Genomic DNA, 15,000 nt, shown 5'->3' on the forward strand with positions numbered 1-15,000 from the left:
CTGGAAAATTGTCCGTAGGTGTGATTGTGTGAGTGAATGAGTGTGTGTGTGCCCTGCATGGGCGTCGATTTGGGTAGGGACGGTAGTGACATGTCCCTACCAATATCCAGGGAACTCCCTAGCAATAATTCGACCAAGCCTATATATATTTATACATAACCACTGATATCCGTCTGTGTCTTGTTCTTTTTTACTTACTTCATTTAACATTTATCCAGGAATCATTAAATAAGATAAAAATATTTTATACGGCGTTCTGTAAAGAATAGCGCAACTATCCATCCATCCATCCATTTTCTACCGCTTATCCGGGGCCGGGTCGCGGGGGCAGAATAGCGCAACTAGTGGAGCACAAAAGGTTAACAGATTTACCCCCTGCAATGAATCCCGCCTCTGTAACTCAACTCTCTAAAATGATTGGCCTTTGCCTTTTTTGAGTCCCGCCTCTCTAACCCACGTCGCTGTTTGATTGGCTTTGTCTTTCTCGCTAATGTGTTGAGGTCGGCTGCAGCTATATTCCGTTGTATGAAGCAATATGTAACGTGATTATGCAGGTTACCGGTATGTGAGGTAGAAAGTATTCTTATAACAACAGTTTTATGCACAAAATACGGGGAATGCTGTCCCCACCAATGTCAAATAAATTATGTCCCCACCAATGTCAAAATCAAACTTTCGCCATTGGTGCCCTGCGATGGGTTGGCACTCCGTCCAGGGTGTATCCTGCCTCGATGCCCGATGACGCCTGAGATAGGCACAGGCTCCCCGTGACCCGAGAAGTTCGGATAAGCGGTAGAAAATGAATGAATAAATAAGGAATCAAAAACTGATTGTATTCTTACACAGCACGTCAAAAAGTATTTTATTCCTTTATGTATCAGTTCAATATAATTAGGTTTAAGGAGTCATGCTTTTTATCCATATATAATTATATTTATCTTTGTGGATCGCCCACGACAGACGTTATCACTTATGTTACAGCAGCTACAAACAGTATGTCCTAGAAATAATTAGTTTTTAGTGCTAATAATAACTACAATTTAAAATTAATTTAGAAATATGTTGCTATCCAGTCGCACGTGTGTTTGTGTGTGTGTGTGTGTGTGTGTGTGTGAAATCTTGCAATGATCTCTCTGTGTCTTGGATGGTCGGTCATGTCCAGCTGCTTCCTGTTTGCTTTCAGCGAGACGATGCCGTATTTCGGGTGTGAGGAGATGGTGAAGGACCTAAAGAAGGCTCTGTCCAATCCAAATGTACAAGCAGACCGACTCCGCTACAGAAATTACATCATGCGGGTCATCAGGTCGGTGCTGTGGTAACAAGAAGGTTACCTTGCATGACACAAACACACACACACACACAACACAAGTTACATGTGTGATTTTATTACATGAACATTTGCAGAAAAGTGTTGAACTCGTATGATTATTTTATCCAGCTTGTTGTCTATATATAACGTTTAATAAAAAAATGGCTGTGTGTGCGCTGTGTATTTCATTTGCAGGTGTATGACTGAGGGCGTGGACGTGTCGAGCGTGTTTATGGAGATGGTGAAGGCGAGCGCGACGGTGGACGTGGTGCAGAAGAAGCTGGTGTTTCTCTACATGGTGACGTTTGCTGGAGTGAAACCTGACATGGCTCTGCTAGCAATAAACACTCTGAGGAAGGACTGTGACAATCCCAACCCGATGATCCGTGGCCTGGCGCTCCGCAACATGTGCAACCTGAGGTACGGATGTCAAAGTATCAGTGCATCGTGATGGCGCTGTTGGTGTGTTGGTTTATCATATATTTTTCTAGTTCTCTTTGTTTGCAGGATGCCTGGAATAATCGAGTACATTCATCAGCCTGTCATGAATGCTCTGCGGGATAAATCGTCCTACGTGAGGAGAGTGGCTGTGTTAGGATGCGCCAAAATTCACAGCCTCCAGCCCAACGCAGAGATCGGTACTGAAGTGAAGACATAGTGTACAAAATGTCAGAGTGTATGACTGTTACAGCTCGTCTCTCTCCTCTCTTCTGTACTGAAGAATATCACACTTCCGCTGTGTTACCAGTAAAAATATGTTATCTATTCTAAAGGAGAGAGATTTACATTCCTTCATAATACACCGCAAAGTGGAATATAAGAATAATAATTTACTAGGCAGACGAATTTGTCTGCCTTGTTTCCAGGACAACAGCAAGCAAAAGCATTGTGTGTGAGATATTACAGAAGGACGCTAATGATTTATATGAGACATTTGTAATAAAACATGGATAATTATTTTCAAAAATATCGAAATACTATGGATTATTTAGAATTACCGATTACAGTACAGCCACAAGGGGGCGACAAAGTCTCAGTAACGCCGATAAACATGGCAGCTGAAAAAATTAAAGAAAGTACAAAAAATAAAGCTGTTCAAAAACACACACTTAATTTTCCTTCTTTCTTTCTTGTTTGTGATGTTGATTATGATGATAATGATGACATGGTGATGATGATGTTGATGATGTTTTTGCTGCAGATAGTGGCATGGTGAATGAGCTGTACTCTCTGCTGAGAGACCCTGACCCTGTAGTGATGGTAAACTGCCTGCGTGCTCTAGAGGAGATTTTACATCAGGAAGGAGGTGTCGTCATCAACAAACCTATCGCACATCACCTCCTCAACAGGTCTGATTTCTACACAGCTCACCTGTCTGTGTGGGATTTTTCTTTTTGAACAGCATCAGCTGAGATGAATCAGGATGTTAGTTAGTATCTGTCAGTCTTAATGAAAAGGCGTGGCCTCTGTTCCTGTCAGTCTTAATGAAAAGGCGTGACCTCTGTGCCTGTCAGTTTTAAATGAAAAGGCGTGGCCTCTGTTCCTGTCAGTCTTAATGAAAAGGCGTGACCTCTGTGCCTGTCAGTTTTAAATGAAAAGGCGTGGCCTCTGTTCCTGTCAGTCTTAATGAAAAGGCGTGACCTCTGTGCCTGTCAGTTTTAAATGAAAAGGTGTGGCCTCTATGCCTGTCAGTCTTAATGAAAAGGCGTGGCTTCTGTTCCTGTCAGTCTCAATGAAAAGGCGTGGCCTCTGTTCCTGTCAGTCTTAATGAAAAGGCGTGACCTCTGTGCCTGTCAGTTTTAAATGAAAAGGCGTGGCCTCTGTGCCTGTCAGTTTTAAATGAAAAGGTGTGGCCTCTATGCCTGTCAGTCTTAATGAAAAGGCGTGGCTTCTGTTCCTGTCAGTCTCAATGAAAAGGCGTGGCCTCTGTGCCTGTCAGTCTTAATGAAAAGGCGTGGCTTCTGTTCCTGTCAGTCTCAATGAAAAGGCGTGGCCTCTGTGCCTGTCAGTCTTAATGAAAAGGCGTGGCTTCTGTGCCTGTCAGTTTCAATGAAAAGGCATGGCCTCTGTGCCTGTCAGTCTTAATTAAAAGGCGTGGCCTCTGTGGCTGTCAGTTTTAAATGAAAAGGCGTGGCCTCTGTGCCTGTCAGTCTTAATGAAAAGGAGTGGCTTCTGTGCCTGTCAGTTCTAAATGAAAAGGTGTGGCTTCTGTGTGTTCTCTGTCAGTCTCAATGAAGAAAGCTTGGTCTCTGTTTTATATCTAACTTTTGCACATCAGCTTGTTCATGTATTGAGCATCATATTGTCTCAGATGAAGTTTGTAAACATTGTTATTTTTCTCTAATAATTTTGTCTTCCATTCTAGACTGAAGGATTTGGACAGCTGGTCTCAGAGTGAAGTTCTAACGTTCCTCCTGCGTTATCGTCCCCGTAATGACGACGAGCTCTTCGACATCCTCAGCCTGATCGATACCTTCCTGCTCAGTGCTCAGCCCCCTGTCATGGCTGCCACACTCCGCCTTTTCCTGCATCTGGCCGCCGCCCATCCTACGGTGCAGGCGGATGCCCTCATGCGTGCTCGCGGCCCCCTGCTGGCCGCCTGCGGCGCTGCAGCGCGGGAAATGCGTTTTACTGCCCTCTGCCACGTGCAGCAGGTTCTCCGCAGTCAGCCGACTGCGTACGGCAGCCATTACAAACGCTTCTTCTGCGCCTTCTCCGAACCAACGTACATCAAACTACGCAAAATGGAGATTCTTGTGGAGCTGGTGAACGATGAGAACGTCGCGCTTATTCTGGAGGAACTGAATAGTTACTGCACTGACGTCTCTACTGAACTGGCACAGGCTGCCATTAAAGCCATAGGTAACACTCCGAGTCTGTGTTTACGTACGCACATATACGTTATCGTGTTCATCTTGTGTAATTATGTAGGTTTATAAAACATTTGTGTTCCTTCAGACTTTAATATTCTATTTGAGTGCATTGGAAGTGTTCGCTCTGTCATCAGAGGAAGCGTGCTGCGTGTAGTCACATGTATTTATCGGTTCACGATCACGAATACGAGTTTCCTGCTAGGAAATAGCACACGAAGCACTCCCTGACGACCAGGAAACTCTGAGATAGTTTTGATACCAGAGTTTCCGAGACTTCCAGAACAAAACAAAAGGAAAAAAGAAATCCTTCCGTGTTTAGCGTCCTTTACGACGACAAATCACGTTCGTAATTACCAGTACAGAAAGAATTTCAGCTTTGTAAGTAACATGAAGTATTGCACAGCTGATTGCTTCGTAACGATGCGATTTGTCATCAAGGCTGAATATTATGAAATCTGTTGGGGAATTTTTTTTTTACACCTGGATTTTCTCAAAGTTAGATTTGACATCTTGTAGTCTTTATAAAAGCCACTTCTTGGAGGTTAATTTGAATGTGTGTGTGAGAGAGTGAGAGATGGAAGATTTTCCTAGGTTTACCACAGTGACACAACAGCTGTGTTTTTGTTTGTAAATTTGCCTATTCATGAACCCTTGCATAGTTAAGAAAACTTTCGACCATTCTTTTTTTTTTTGCTGTTTGCGATTAAACTTTTACTCGTATCTACCATGTGACCCGTTCGTCCGTACGGGGGATACATACGGAGGTGATGGTCCGTGCTTTTGAATTGGAGTAAAACATCACCGAATGAATAGAGATAAGATCAGATCGATTCGGTGAGAAACATTCCTTGCCTAATGTCATAAACATGACCGACTGATTCAAATGCCTGTCTCGCTGTGAAGGTCGTATCGGGAGGACGTACACCGAGAAGTGTTTGGAGATTCTGACAGGATTGTTGGTACTAAAGCAAGAACATATCACTTCTGGTAAGAGAGACACAAACACACACACACACACACACACACACACACACACACACACCCACACACACACACATATACACACACACGCCTTCTCGTTTTATTCAGGAGGTGCCAATATTATTATTTCAATGTTGTAAACAATGACTATGATTTTATTTTATTATTTTTATTATTTTTACTTCTTAAAAACAACCCTTTCCCAGTAGTAATAATAAAGACGCCGGAATCTGACCTCCAAGAGAGGAACCTTCTGTAAACAAGGCCGAGTTTAGCCAATCACGTGACGGCAGACGTGATCCAAGGCTTCTCCTTTGCTTCTAAACTTTCTACAACATTCCAATTTACATTCTCAGACTTTTCACATTTCTTCTTCATTTCGAAGGGGTTTGTTTCGGACGATTCTACAGCCGTGTGTCCCGGGTCTTATGTGAACGGATTAAAAACAAAAAACAACAACTAAACTTTAAAAACAGGGAAAGGTTCCTTCATACGTCCGTGACACGTTTCAGCCCTTAACAGCTCACTATAGCTTCATTTTAACTCGAAATATATCCGTTAAATCGAACAGTACTTTAAAACGTGAACCAGTTTAGCGTCTGATCAACTAACACTAACACATTAACGTCCTCAGAAAGAGTCCTGCCTCTTAAATTAGCACTTCTTTAATAAAAATAAATAAATAACCCTGTACAGAGCTTTAGGTTGATCGTATCCTGTAAGTCTGTAACCAAGTTTTAATGAATGTTAATCTATTCGTTGACGGAGACTTCAAAGCACTCTTGTACGCCGTTTCAGGGTAAGCACGTCTGCCGAATGCCGGAAATGTAAATGTAATGTAAATCTTGTACTTAAAGCTCATTTTTTGGTGATCCGTCTTCTGATTATGAAACGTCGATTTTTAGTTCACTTCTGTTCGACCAAACACGTTCATATATTTAATATTTTAAATCAGAAATATCCCAAAGATTCCCAAAGAGAGCGGTTTTACCCCATAAGGTCAGCGTTATACGCAAATTATAGCTTGATCGTAATATTAGTTGATTAGATTTTCTCATGGAATTCAGTATGAATGCTATTTGTTTGCTAAAGAGATGTTTGTTGCCGGAGTTTGTTTGTTTGTTTATTTATTTATTTATTTGAATGGTTAAATGTACATTTCCTTACATTCAGTATTTTAACATGACATAATAATAAAAAATTAAGATTTAAAATATAAAAATAATTAAGTTTTTTTTAATGTTATTAAATGCATCTCTTTATAAAGTATAAATTAGGCCTAGCTTATCCCTCAGCTATGTTGAATTCTCAAATCTGATTGGTCAGAAGGTGCTGATTAAGTTTTTTGAACATTGACATTTATATTCATAAGTTATCGTTTCTATGGAAACAGCTCATTCCAATGGATTTGTATAATAGACACTGTGTGGCCTCTGTGTGTACGTGTGTGTGTGTACGTGTGTGTGTGTGTGTGTAGCTGTGTTACAGACGTACAGAGACCTGGCATGGTTTTGCCCCCAATGCACTGAGGCTGTGTGTCGTGCTGTCGAGGGGTGTGATGATCTCCCTCAGGATGACGAGGTAAAGAAACACATGACACGCTTCATTGTGTTGTTTTTTCAGCCGTGTGTGTGCGTGTGTGTGTGCGTGTCCTGAATTTGCATTACCTGGGCTGTATAAACTGCTTTGTGTATATATTTGCATGCTGACTTTTTCTTGGACAAGTGTGGATGTTGTGTACACTGGGACGTTTTTCTTTCTTTCTTTTTATTATTCAGAGTTGAATGGAAAAGGTATCGGAAGGGTGTTAGACGAGCGGTTAATGGGTATCAGGTGAACACTAGCGGTGTGTCAGGTGAATGTTTTAGATGGGTGTGGGATGGGCATTAAATAAACGTTAGATGAGCTTTAGACAAAATCTGATGAACGCCGAATAAACATTAGACAGATATTAGATGAGCGTGTGACGCTTGGATGAGCATGTGAATGTTATACAGACGTTAGGTAAATGTTGGGTGAATTTTATGATGGAGGTTAGATAAGTGTTGCACGAACGTTAGATGGTCTTTAGTTGGATTTTGGATGGATGTTAGACGATCGTTGAACGAACGTTAGACAGACGTTAGATGAACGTCGGATGAGCGTCAGATGAACGTTAGACAACATTAGATAAACACATTAATTTATTAGACATACATTAGACGAGTGTCGGACAAACGTTAAACAGATGTTAGGCGAGCATTAGGTGAACGTTATACAGACGTTAGGTAAATGTTGGGTGAATTTTAGATGGAGGTTAGATAAGTGTCGCATGAACGTTAGACGGTCTTTAGTTGGATTTTGGATGGATGTTAGACAATCGTTGGATGAACGTTAGACAGACGTTAGATGAACGTTGGATGACCGTCAGATGAACGTTAGACAACATTAGATGAACGTTGGATGAGCGTCAGATGAACGTTAGATGAACGTTGGATGAGCGTCAGATGAACGTTAGATGAACGTTGGATGAGCGTCAGATGAACGTTAGACAGATGTTAGATGAACGTTGGATGACCGTCAGATGAACGATAGATGAACGTTGGATGAGCGTCAGATGAACGTTAGACAGACGTTAGATGAACGTTGGATGAGCGTCAGATGAACGTTAGACAACATTAGATGAACGCTGGATGAGCGTCAGATGAACGTTAGACAGACGTTGGATGAGCGTCAGATGAACGTCAGATGAACGTTAGACAGACGTTGGATGAGCGTCAGATGAACGTTAGACAACATTAGATGAACGTTGGATGAGCGTCAGATGAACGTTAGACAACATTAGATGAACGTTGGATGAGCGTCGGATGAACGTTAGACAGACGTTAGATGAACGTTGGATGAGCGTCAGATGAATGTTAGACAACATTAGATAAACACAGATTAATTTATTAGACATACATTCGATGAGTGTCGGACAAACGTCAAACAGATGTTAGACGAGCATTAGGTGAACGTTATACAGACGTTAGGTAAATGTTGGGTGAATTTTAGATGGAGGTTAGATAAGTGCCACATGAACGTTAGACGGTCTTTAGTTGGATTTTGGATGGATGTTAGACAATCGTTGGATGAACGTTAGACAGACGTTAGATGAACGTTGGATGAGCGTCAGATGAACGTTAGACAACATTAGATAAACACAGACTGTTTTATTAGACATACATTAGACGAGTGTCGGACAAACGTTAAACAGATGTTAGACGAGCATTAGGTGAACGTTATACAGACGTCAGGTAAATGTTGGGTGAATTTTAGATGTGTTGCATTTAACCATTAAATATTAGTTGCATTTTAGACGAAGCTAGATGTTAGACAATTGTTGGATGAAATTTAGCCGGATGTTCGATGAACGTAGGAGGAACATCAGATGGACGTTAAAACGAGAGATCGGGGAAACGTCGCTGCCATGACGTCGTTGTCCTTCCCTTTATAAAATGGACTATATATTTCTCTCTCCTGCTCCTCAGGGAAAACAGGCTCTGTTATGGTTACTCGGAGTGCACGGTGAGCAGATCAGTAACGCCCCCTATGTGCTGGAGGGCTTCATAGATGGAATAAAGATGGAGGTTTCCTCAGCAGTAAAGATGGAATTACTCACAGCATCGCAGAAATTATTTCTGTCTCGGCCAGCGGAGACTCAGGACATGCTGGGTCGTCTCTTACACTACTGCATCGGTACGTAAGCCGCGAGAGAAACATTTACCAAGATCCTTCAGACTCTATAATCTGTCTTCGTTATTATACACAAGCTCACAGTTTACATAATTGACACACACACACACACACACACACACATTCGTACCTGTAAGCTGTTGTGGAGGAAATTCTATTCTATTAATCAGAAATAATAGTTCAAGTGAACGTTTCCTAAGTTGCAGACGAGAACGCAGCAGAGTCCTGTGGAATATCAAACTTCTTTATTCAATACACTTGCAAGTGTGAAGTCAGTCTGTCCCAACCTAAGTCTGAACAGAGTGAGTTGAGTTGGATGTGAGGGTGGTGGTCTATTTATACACGGGGTACACGAAAGGTTCGTGATCATGTGGAAGATATGGGTGTGTCTTCCACTGAGCAGGGCGACGGTCATGCCGTTATGTTACATATGTTCTTATCTTTTATGTATAGTGTTCAGTTGGAAAACAGTTCAGTTCCCCCTTGTTATCTTTGCTGTACCTAGTTTTGGGTGTGTAAGTGTATCGGTACAGAATGTTCATTTTTGTTATTCACAACATTTTCTATTACACTGTGCAGATCTGGCAGGATTTGTTTAAGGTGTTTAAGGACATGTAGATTAGAGGGAGCAGGGCAGATAAAATAAAGACAAATATGAAGGAAATACAAGAAAAATGTTAAGTAGAAGTTAAGTAAGTTGATTATGAGTCTAATGGTGTTTTGGAAGAAGCTTTTCTGCAGTCCGGCTTTAAACGAGTGTTAGGTGGACGTTAGGTAAACGTTAGATGAGTGTTGGATTAAAATGACATGAATTTTAGATGCGTGTTAAATAGGAATAATTGAATTGACAATAATAATTTACCCAGAAGGCATTGCTGTGCTCTAAAACAATTTCCTTTTGAAAACTGAGATGTATCTCTCTCTCTCTCTCTCTCTCTCTCTCTCTCTCTCTCTCTCTCTCTCTCTCTCTCTCTCTCTCTCTCTCTCGGGGGATGCAGCCTCACTCAGGGCTGCCTGGAGCTCTCAAGATAAATTGAATTATGGTCTTGTAAAAGTAAGCGAATATTTACATAGATCAGAGTGTCATCTGAAATTTCCAATTGTATTTGTTCCACAGAGGAGGACAGTGATATGTGTGTGCGGGATCGAGCACTACTGTACTACAGGCTCCTGCAGTGTGGCACGAACGAAACCCGCAAGGTTCTCCTGGGACCTAAATCAGACCCGTCCATGACTATCATTACTGGACGAACCGAGGAACCGGTCAATCACTGGGCTTCCAGTTTTAACACGTTGGATCCTCTTTTAGGAGCCGAGAGCCGCGCGCAGGACGTTCCTGCTGAGATCTCGGACGTAGGCCGTGAAATCAGAATAAACGATCCGGATCAGGACTTTCAGAACGGAACCCTGGGTGAAGGTATGCTGGATGTGCTTTATATTGTAGATTATTTTAGTGTTTCCTTATTATTGCTTCGTGCTTAGAAGAAACATCTGAGTTTTAATACAGCATGATTATGGACCTTATTAGCACTGTGCTAATCTTTTCTACAATATTATTTGTTAAGTAGCTTGCAAGGTAGATCATAGGATATACCGAAGTACGGCGGCGATGTCCTACGGTTATGTTCTGAAGCTACTTTCCTTTCCTATCTGTGTTAGCAGGTGACAACGAAGGCACACCCGTTGCCTCAGAAGAACCAACGCTATCTCTGAGTCCTCTGGTATCCCATGATGCTTTCGAAAAGCTGTGGATGGAGCTGCAGGTGGTGCATCGTCAGTGTCTGGGCGTCCCACGTCCCACCGTCTCACCCGACACACTAAACTCCGCCTTCCAGCTGGTGAAGATCCAGATCTTGGCATATAGCCAGAGCGACGCTCGTCCCTGGAAGCTCTACATGTACAGCTGGAGCGGTGGCACCGTGATCCTCGCCGAGCTCTTGCAGGAAGGAGTTGAAGAGCAACATCGCCACGGCAACCTCTCGCTGTCCATCAAACAACACCCTGAGGAGCGGGAAGCCGTCAAAAGCTTCGTGTCTGTGGTCTTAAACGTCCTGCGCACTCTGAGTTCTGCAAACGCAAACTGACTTCATGATGTTTTTACCTTTAAAGCATCTGATCGTTTATTTTATCCTCTATGACGATGAAATTTTTATTAATAAATTCATTTTTATCTACGCTAACGTGTGGTTTATTAACTTTACTTTTAATTAAAGTATCTTGATTTTTTTGTCAAAGGAAGACAGATACGGGGGGAGAGAGAGGGTAAGACAGACAGATGGAAAGATAGAGAGACCGACAGACAGCAGAGCTAAACTGAAAGGTAGTAAGACAGTATAGAAAATATAGAGGACATGAAAACTTAAACTAATGCTTGCCGATAGAAAGATGGGTGGATGGATAGATGGAAAGATCACAGTGATGGATAGAAAGATGGACAGAACTAAGCTGATAGATGAATAAAAAGGCAGGCAGAGACAGATAGCTAGATATAAACAGTTTTAAATGAATGCAAAAAACAAACAAATGGGAACAGACAGGTGTGTGTGTGTGTGTGTGTGTGTGTGTGTGTGTGTGTGTGTGTGTGTGAATAGAGAGATATTTACACAGTGTAAAGATTCATGATAGCATGGGACGTTGTAGTTCCGGGTTACTTCCTCATTTATGACCAAGTCATAGAGGGAGGATGGGAGAGTGTAATCATCGACAGTAGAACAGCATTAACATTATTATTATTATTATTATTATTATTATTATTATTATTGTGTGCCAGATTCTGAGCAGTTTGAAAGCTGACAATAGTACATCAATAGACTTAGCTTTAGCAGTGCACAGCGTACGTCGTGTTCATTCGAAATGTTTGAATCAGTATCTACTAATTAGCGTTTGATTGGGAATAAACCTCTGCGATCCTGCTGTAAGTGAAATATGCTTTAATCTCGATAAACCTTTAGCTTGACTTGAAAGATGACGTTAATGTTTAAACTGGAGCAGATTGTTCTGAGCTTTTATCAAGGCTCGGCCTGGTATTAGCTCACTGGACGCTGTGATGTCATTGGAGAAACGTTATCTTTTATTTACCTTTACACAGCTTCACAAGAGTGAGAAGAGTAACCGTGATATTGTGTTTCGGATATGTTTTCATATCTACTACAAAACGTTTCATTGCATGTCATCGATACATAAAATGCAAGTTGGCCTCGCTTTACGTTCACTTGTTTGCTTTTCTGTTCTTTTTGCTGATTGTAGTACGTATGTCACTGATCTCACCCCCTATTCTTTCTATTCAGTAGTAGATATCTGATAGCAGGTCCTCAGAGTAAACACTACTGTTACCATAGCGACCATAACAGAGATCATTACAGGTCAGCGAAGTGGTACAAGTATAGACAAACATATGAAAGCTTTTCAACCGTTCACACTGTATGTTTGAGACAGACTCTACATGCTTTACAGGAAACTTGTGGGATTGTAGCAGCTTTCTGCGATGACAAGCTAGTAATATAAGTTGCCTCATTAATATTTTGTCACACTTTCCCACCACACATCGTATTTGTCACGCAAAAAAACGTTTTGACTATTTATCATATATTTAATAAGTCGCAGCACCCAGAATGTATCTGTCCGGGGTTGGAGATGTCACGCTTGCCTGTCTTCAAAACCTGAGAGCCCAGTAGCTAGGTGTCATCATGAATGAAGTCTTACAGGATGACACCTTCTGTAGCTACTGGCATGACACCCCCCCCCCCCCCACAAATAAATAAATAAAGAAGAAGAAGGGGAGTTGTTGTTTGGTAAGGATCACTAACCGCAATTTGACCAAATACAAATGATTTGTTTAAATACCATTTATTAATTTGTGTGTGTGTGTGTGTGTGTGTGAGAGAGAGAGAGAGAGAGAGAGAGAGAGATTATGACTGGTGTTGGTTATTGTGAGTGTTTGTTGCCTTTTTGGACTCCTTTATCATTTGTAATGTTGCTCCCATATAAAACAGTTCAGCTCAAGCGAAGCCATTTTTAGTGTCATGATTGAGGACAATGTCCCGTCCAGAGACAAGCTGTTTCGTGTTGAGGTTTTGTTCAAACCGACCATCGAAAATACCCTCTCTAATGTATGTTTTTTTTTCATTGGTTGTTGCGTTAAATCTTCCCCATATACAATAGTGCTATTTTCTGATTGGCTGTTGTGTAGCCTCTTTTTTTGATTGGCTGATAAGTGTCAGGCTAGACTAATAAATATAAATTATATAATAAATAGTCAAAAAGTCCAAGTTTTCTGCGTGAGAAATACAATGTGTCGTGGGAGAGCGTGACAAAAGACGGAAATACGTGACAGTCACGCTCAATATGTGACACTTGACAGCCCTGTGTTCTGTTGCTCATGATCTCAAAAAATGGCATGTAGACCGAATTAACTTGTTTAGCCAGCAGTGTTTAGTGGTCATAAAGAAAACCAAGCTGCTCTGTTTGTTATCCAACATAAAAACCTGAAAAACCTGAAGCTGAAATCTATTCAAAATTAAATTATATTTTTGAGAGATTTTTTTTTTCATTGGTTGTTGCGTTAAATCTTACCCATATACAATAGTGCTATTTTCTGATTGGCTGTTGTGTAGCCTCTTTTTTTGATTGGCTGATAAGTGTCAGGCTGGACTAATAAATATAAATTATATAATAAATAGTCAAAAAGTCCAAGTTTTCTGTGTGAGAAATACAACGTGTCGTGGGAGAGGATAGATGGAAAGATCACAGTGATGGATAGAAAGATGGACAGAACTAAGCTGATAGATGAATAGAAAGGCAGGCAGAGACAGATAGATAGATAGATAAAAACAGTTTTAAATGGATGCAAAAAACAAACAAATGGGAACAGACAGGTGTGTGTGTGTGTGTGTTTGTGTTTGTGTTTGTGTGTGTGTGTGTGCGTGTGTGTGTGTGTGAATAGAGAGATATTTACACAGTGTAAAGATTCATGATAGCATGGGACGTTGTAGTCCCGGGTTACTTCCTTATTTATGGCCAAGTCATAGAGGGAGGATGGGAGAGTGTAATCATCGACAGTAGAACAGCATTAACAACATTATTATTATTATTATTATTATTATTATTATTGTGTGCCAGATTCTGAGCAGTTTGAAAGCTGACAATAGTACATCAGTAGACTTAGCTTTAGCAGTGCACAGCGTACGTCGTGTTCATTCGAAATGTTTGAATCAGTATCTACTAATTAGCGTTTGATTGGGAATAAACCTCTGCGATGCTGCTGTAAGTGAAATATGCTTTAATCTCGATAAACCTTTAGCTTGACTTGAAAGATGACGTTAATGTTTAAACTGGAGCAGATTGTTCTGAGCTTTTATCTAGCTCGGCCTGGTATTAGCTCACTGGACGCCAGTGTTTTAATGTAACGGAGTACAAATACTTCGTTACTGTACTTAAGTAGAAATTTCACGTATCTGTACTTTACTTCGCTATTTAAATTTATGTCAATTTTCACTCTTACTCCACTACAGTTCTTAGATAAAATGTATACTTTTACTCTGTTATATTTCCACTAAGCATCTTCGTTACTCGTTACTACAAAATAAAATCAGAAGAAATGTGTGCAACTGTAATAAGGGAGGTTTGGCGAATCACTGCTCCTAGATTGCATTACGTACGTCCGCACGCTCTACGGAGAAGCACAGGTACGCGCAGTGTGCACGCGCAGTCAGAGCTGGAGGCGTTTATCTATAACGTTAATCGGCTGAAAGACACAAAGACGGCAACCAAAAGCAGTGAAATGTCACTATTCGTATTACCAGAGTTGATAGCACAAACAACATATTAATGCAATATCAATACTAAATAAAAATAACATTTATTGATTTGGTCTTTGTCTTGTGAATATTAGTTTATTAATGACTGTATTCATTGGACACACTGTTTGTAGAGAATGCACACATACATGAACTGATTTGATTCAAGACTGACATCATTACATCATGCATAAAACTTTGGTGTCCACTTTTGCCATTTTAAATAATAGCATAACTTTTGGCTTACTATGTAGTCATATAATATATAATATAAAACGCTTCTTGTTTTAAATTCTCACTGAGGGCGAAATCCCCCTAAAGATGAAAC

At 40.9% G+C, this 15,000-nt stretch overlaps 1 protein-coding gene across 3 annotated transcripts in view; it reads left to right on the forward strand.

The window, feature by feature from the left end:
• ap4b1 (adaptor related protein complex 4 subunit beta 1) overlaps nt 1-11,052 on the forward strand; it is an 11,592-nt gene extending 540 nt beyond the window's left edge. Inside the window, exons 3-12 of one of the 3 annotated variants that reach the window (XM_047807349.1) lie at nt 1,184-1,303; nt 1,505-1,729; nt 1,817-1,947; nt 2,511-2,658; nt 3,675-4,171; nt 5,086-5,169; nt 6,641-6,744; nt 8,673-8,880; nt 9,995-10,294; nt 10,537-11,052. In XM_047807349.1, the coding sequence (XP_047663305.1) occupies nt 1,184-1,303; nt 1,505-1,729; nt 1,817-1,947; nt 2,511-2,658; nt 3,675-4,171; nt 5,086-5,169; nt 6,641-6,744; nt 8,673-8,880; nt 9,995-10,294; nt 10,537-10,961 (2,242 nt within the window). In that variant the 3' untranslated portion in view covers nt 10,962-11,052. Of the gene's footprint in view, nt 1-1,183; nt 1,304-1,504; nt 1,730-1,800; nt 1,948-2,510; nt 2,659-3,674; nt 4,172-5,085; nt 5,170-6,640; nt 6,745-8,672; nt 8,881-9,994; nt 10,295-10,536 lie in introns of those variants that run through there. The other 2 variants (XM_047807350.1, XM_047807351.1) reach the window with 2 other exon arrangements.
• The last annotated feature ends 3,948 nt before the right edge of the window (nt 11,053-15,000 follow it).

This window comes from Tachysurus fulvidraco, chromosome 23 (assembly GCF_022655615.1).
Source record: "Tachysurus fulvidraco isolate hzauxx_2018 chromosome 23, HZAU_PFXX_2.0, whole genome shotgun sequence".
Classification (NCBI taxonomy): Eukaryota; Metazoa; Chordata; class Actinopteri; order Siluriformes; family Bagridae; genus Tachysurus; species Tachysurus fulvidraco.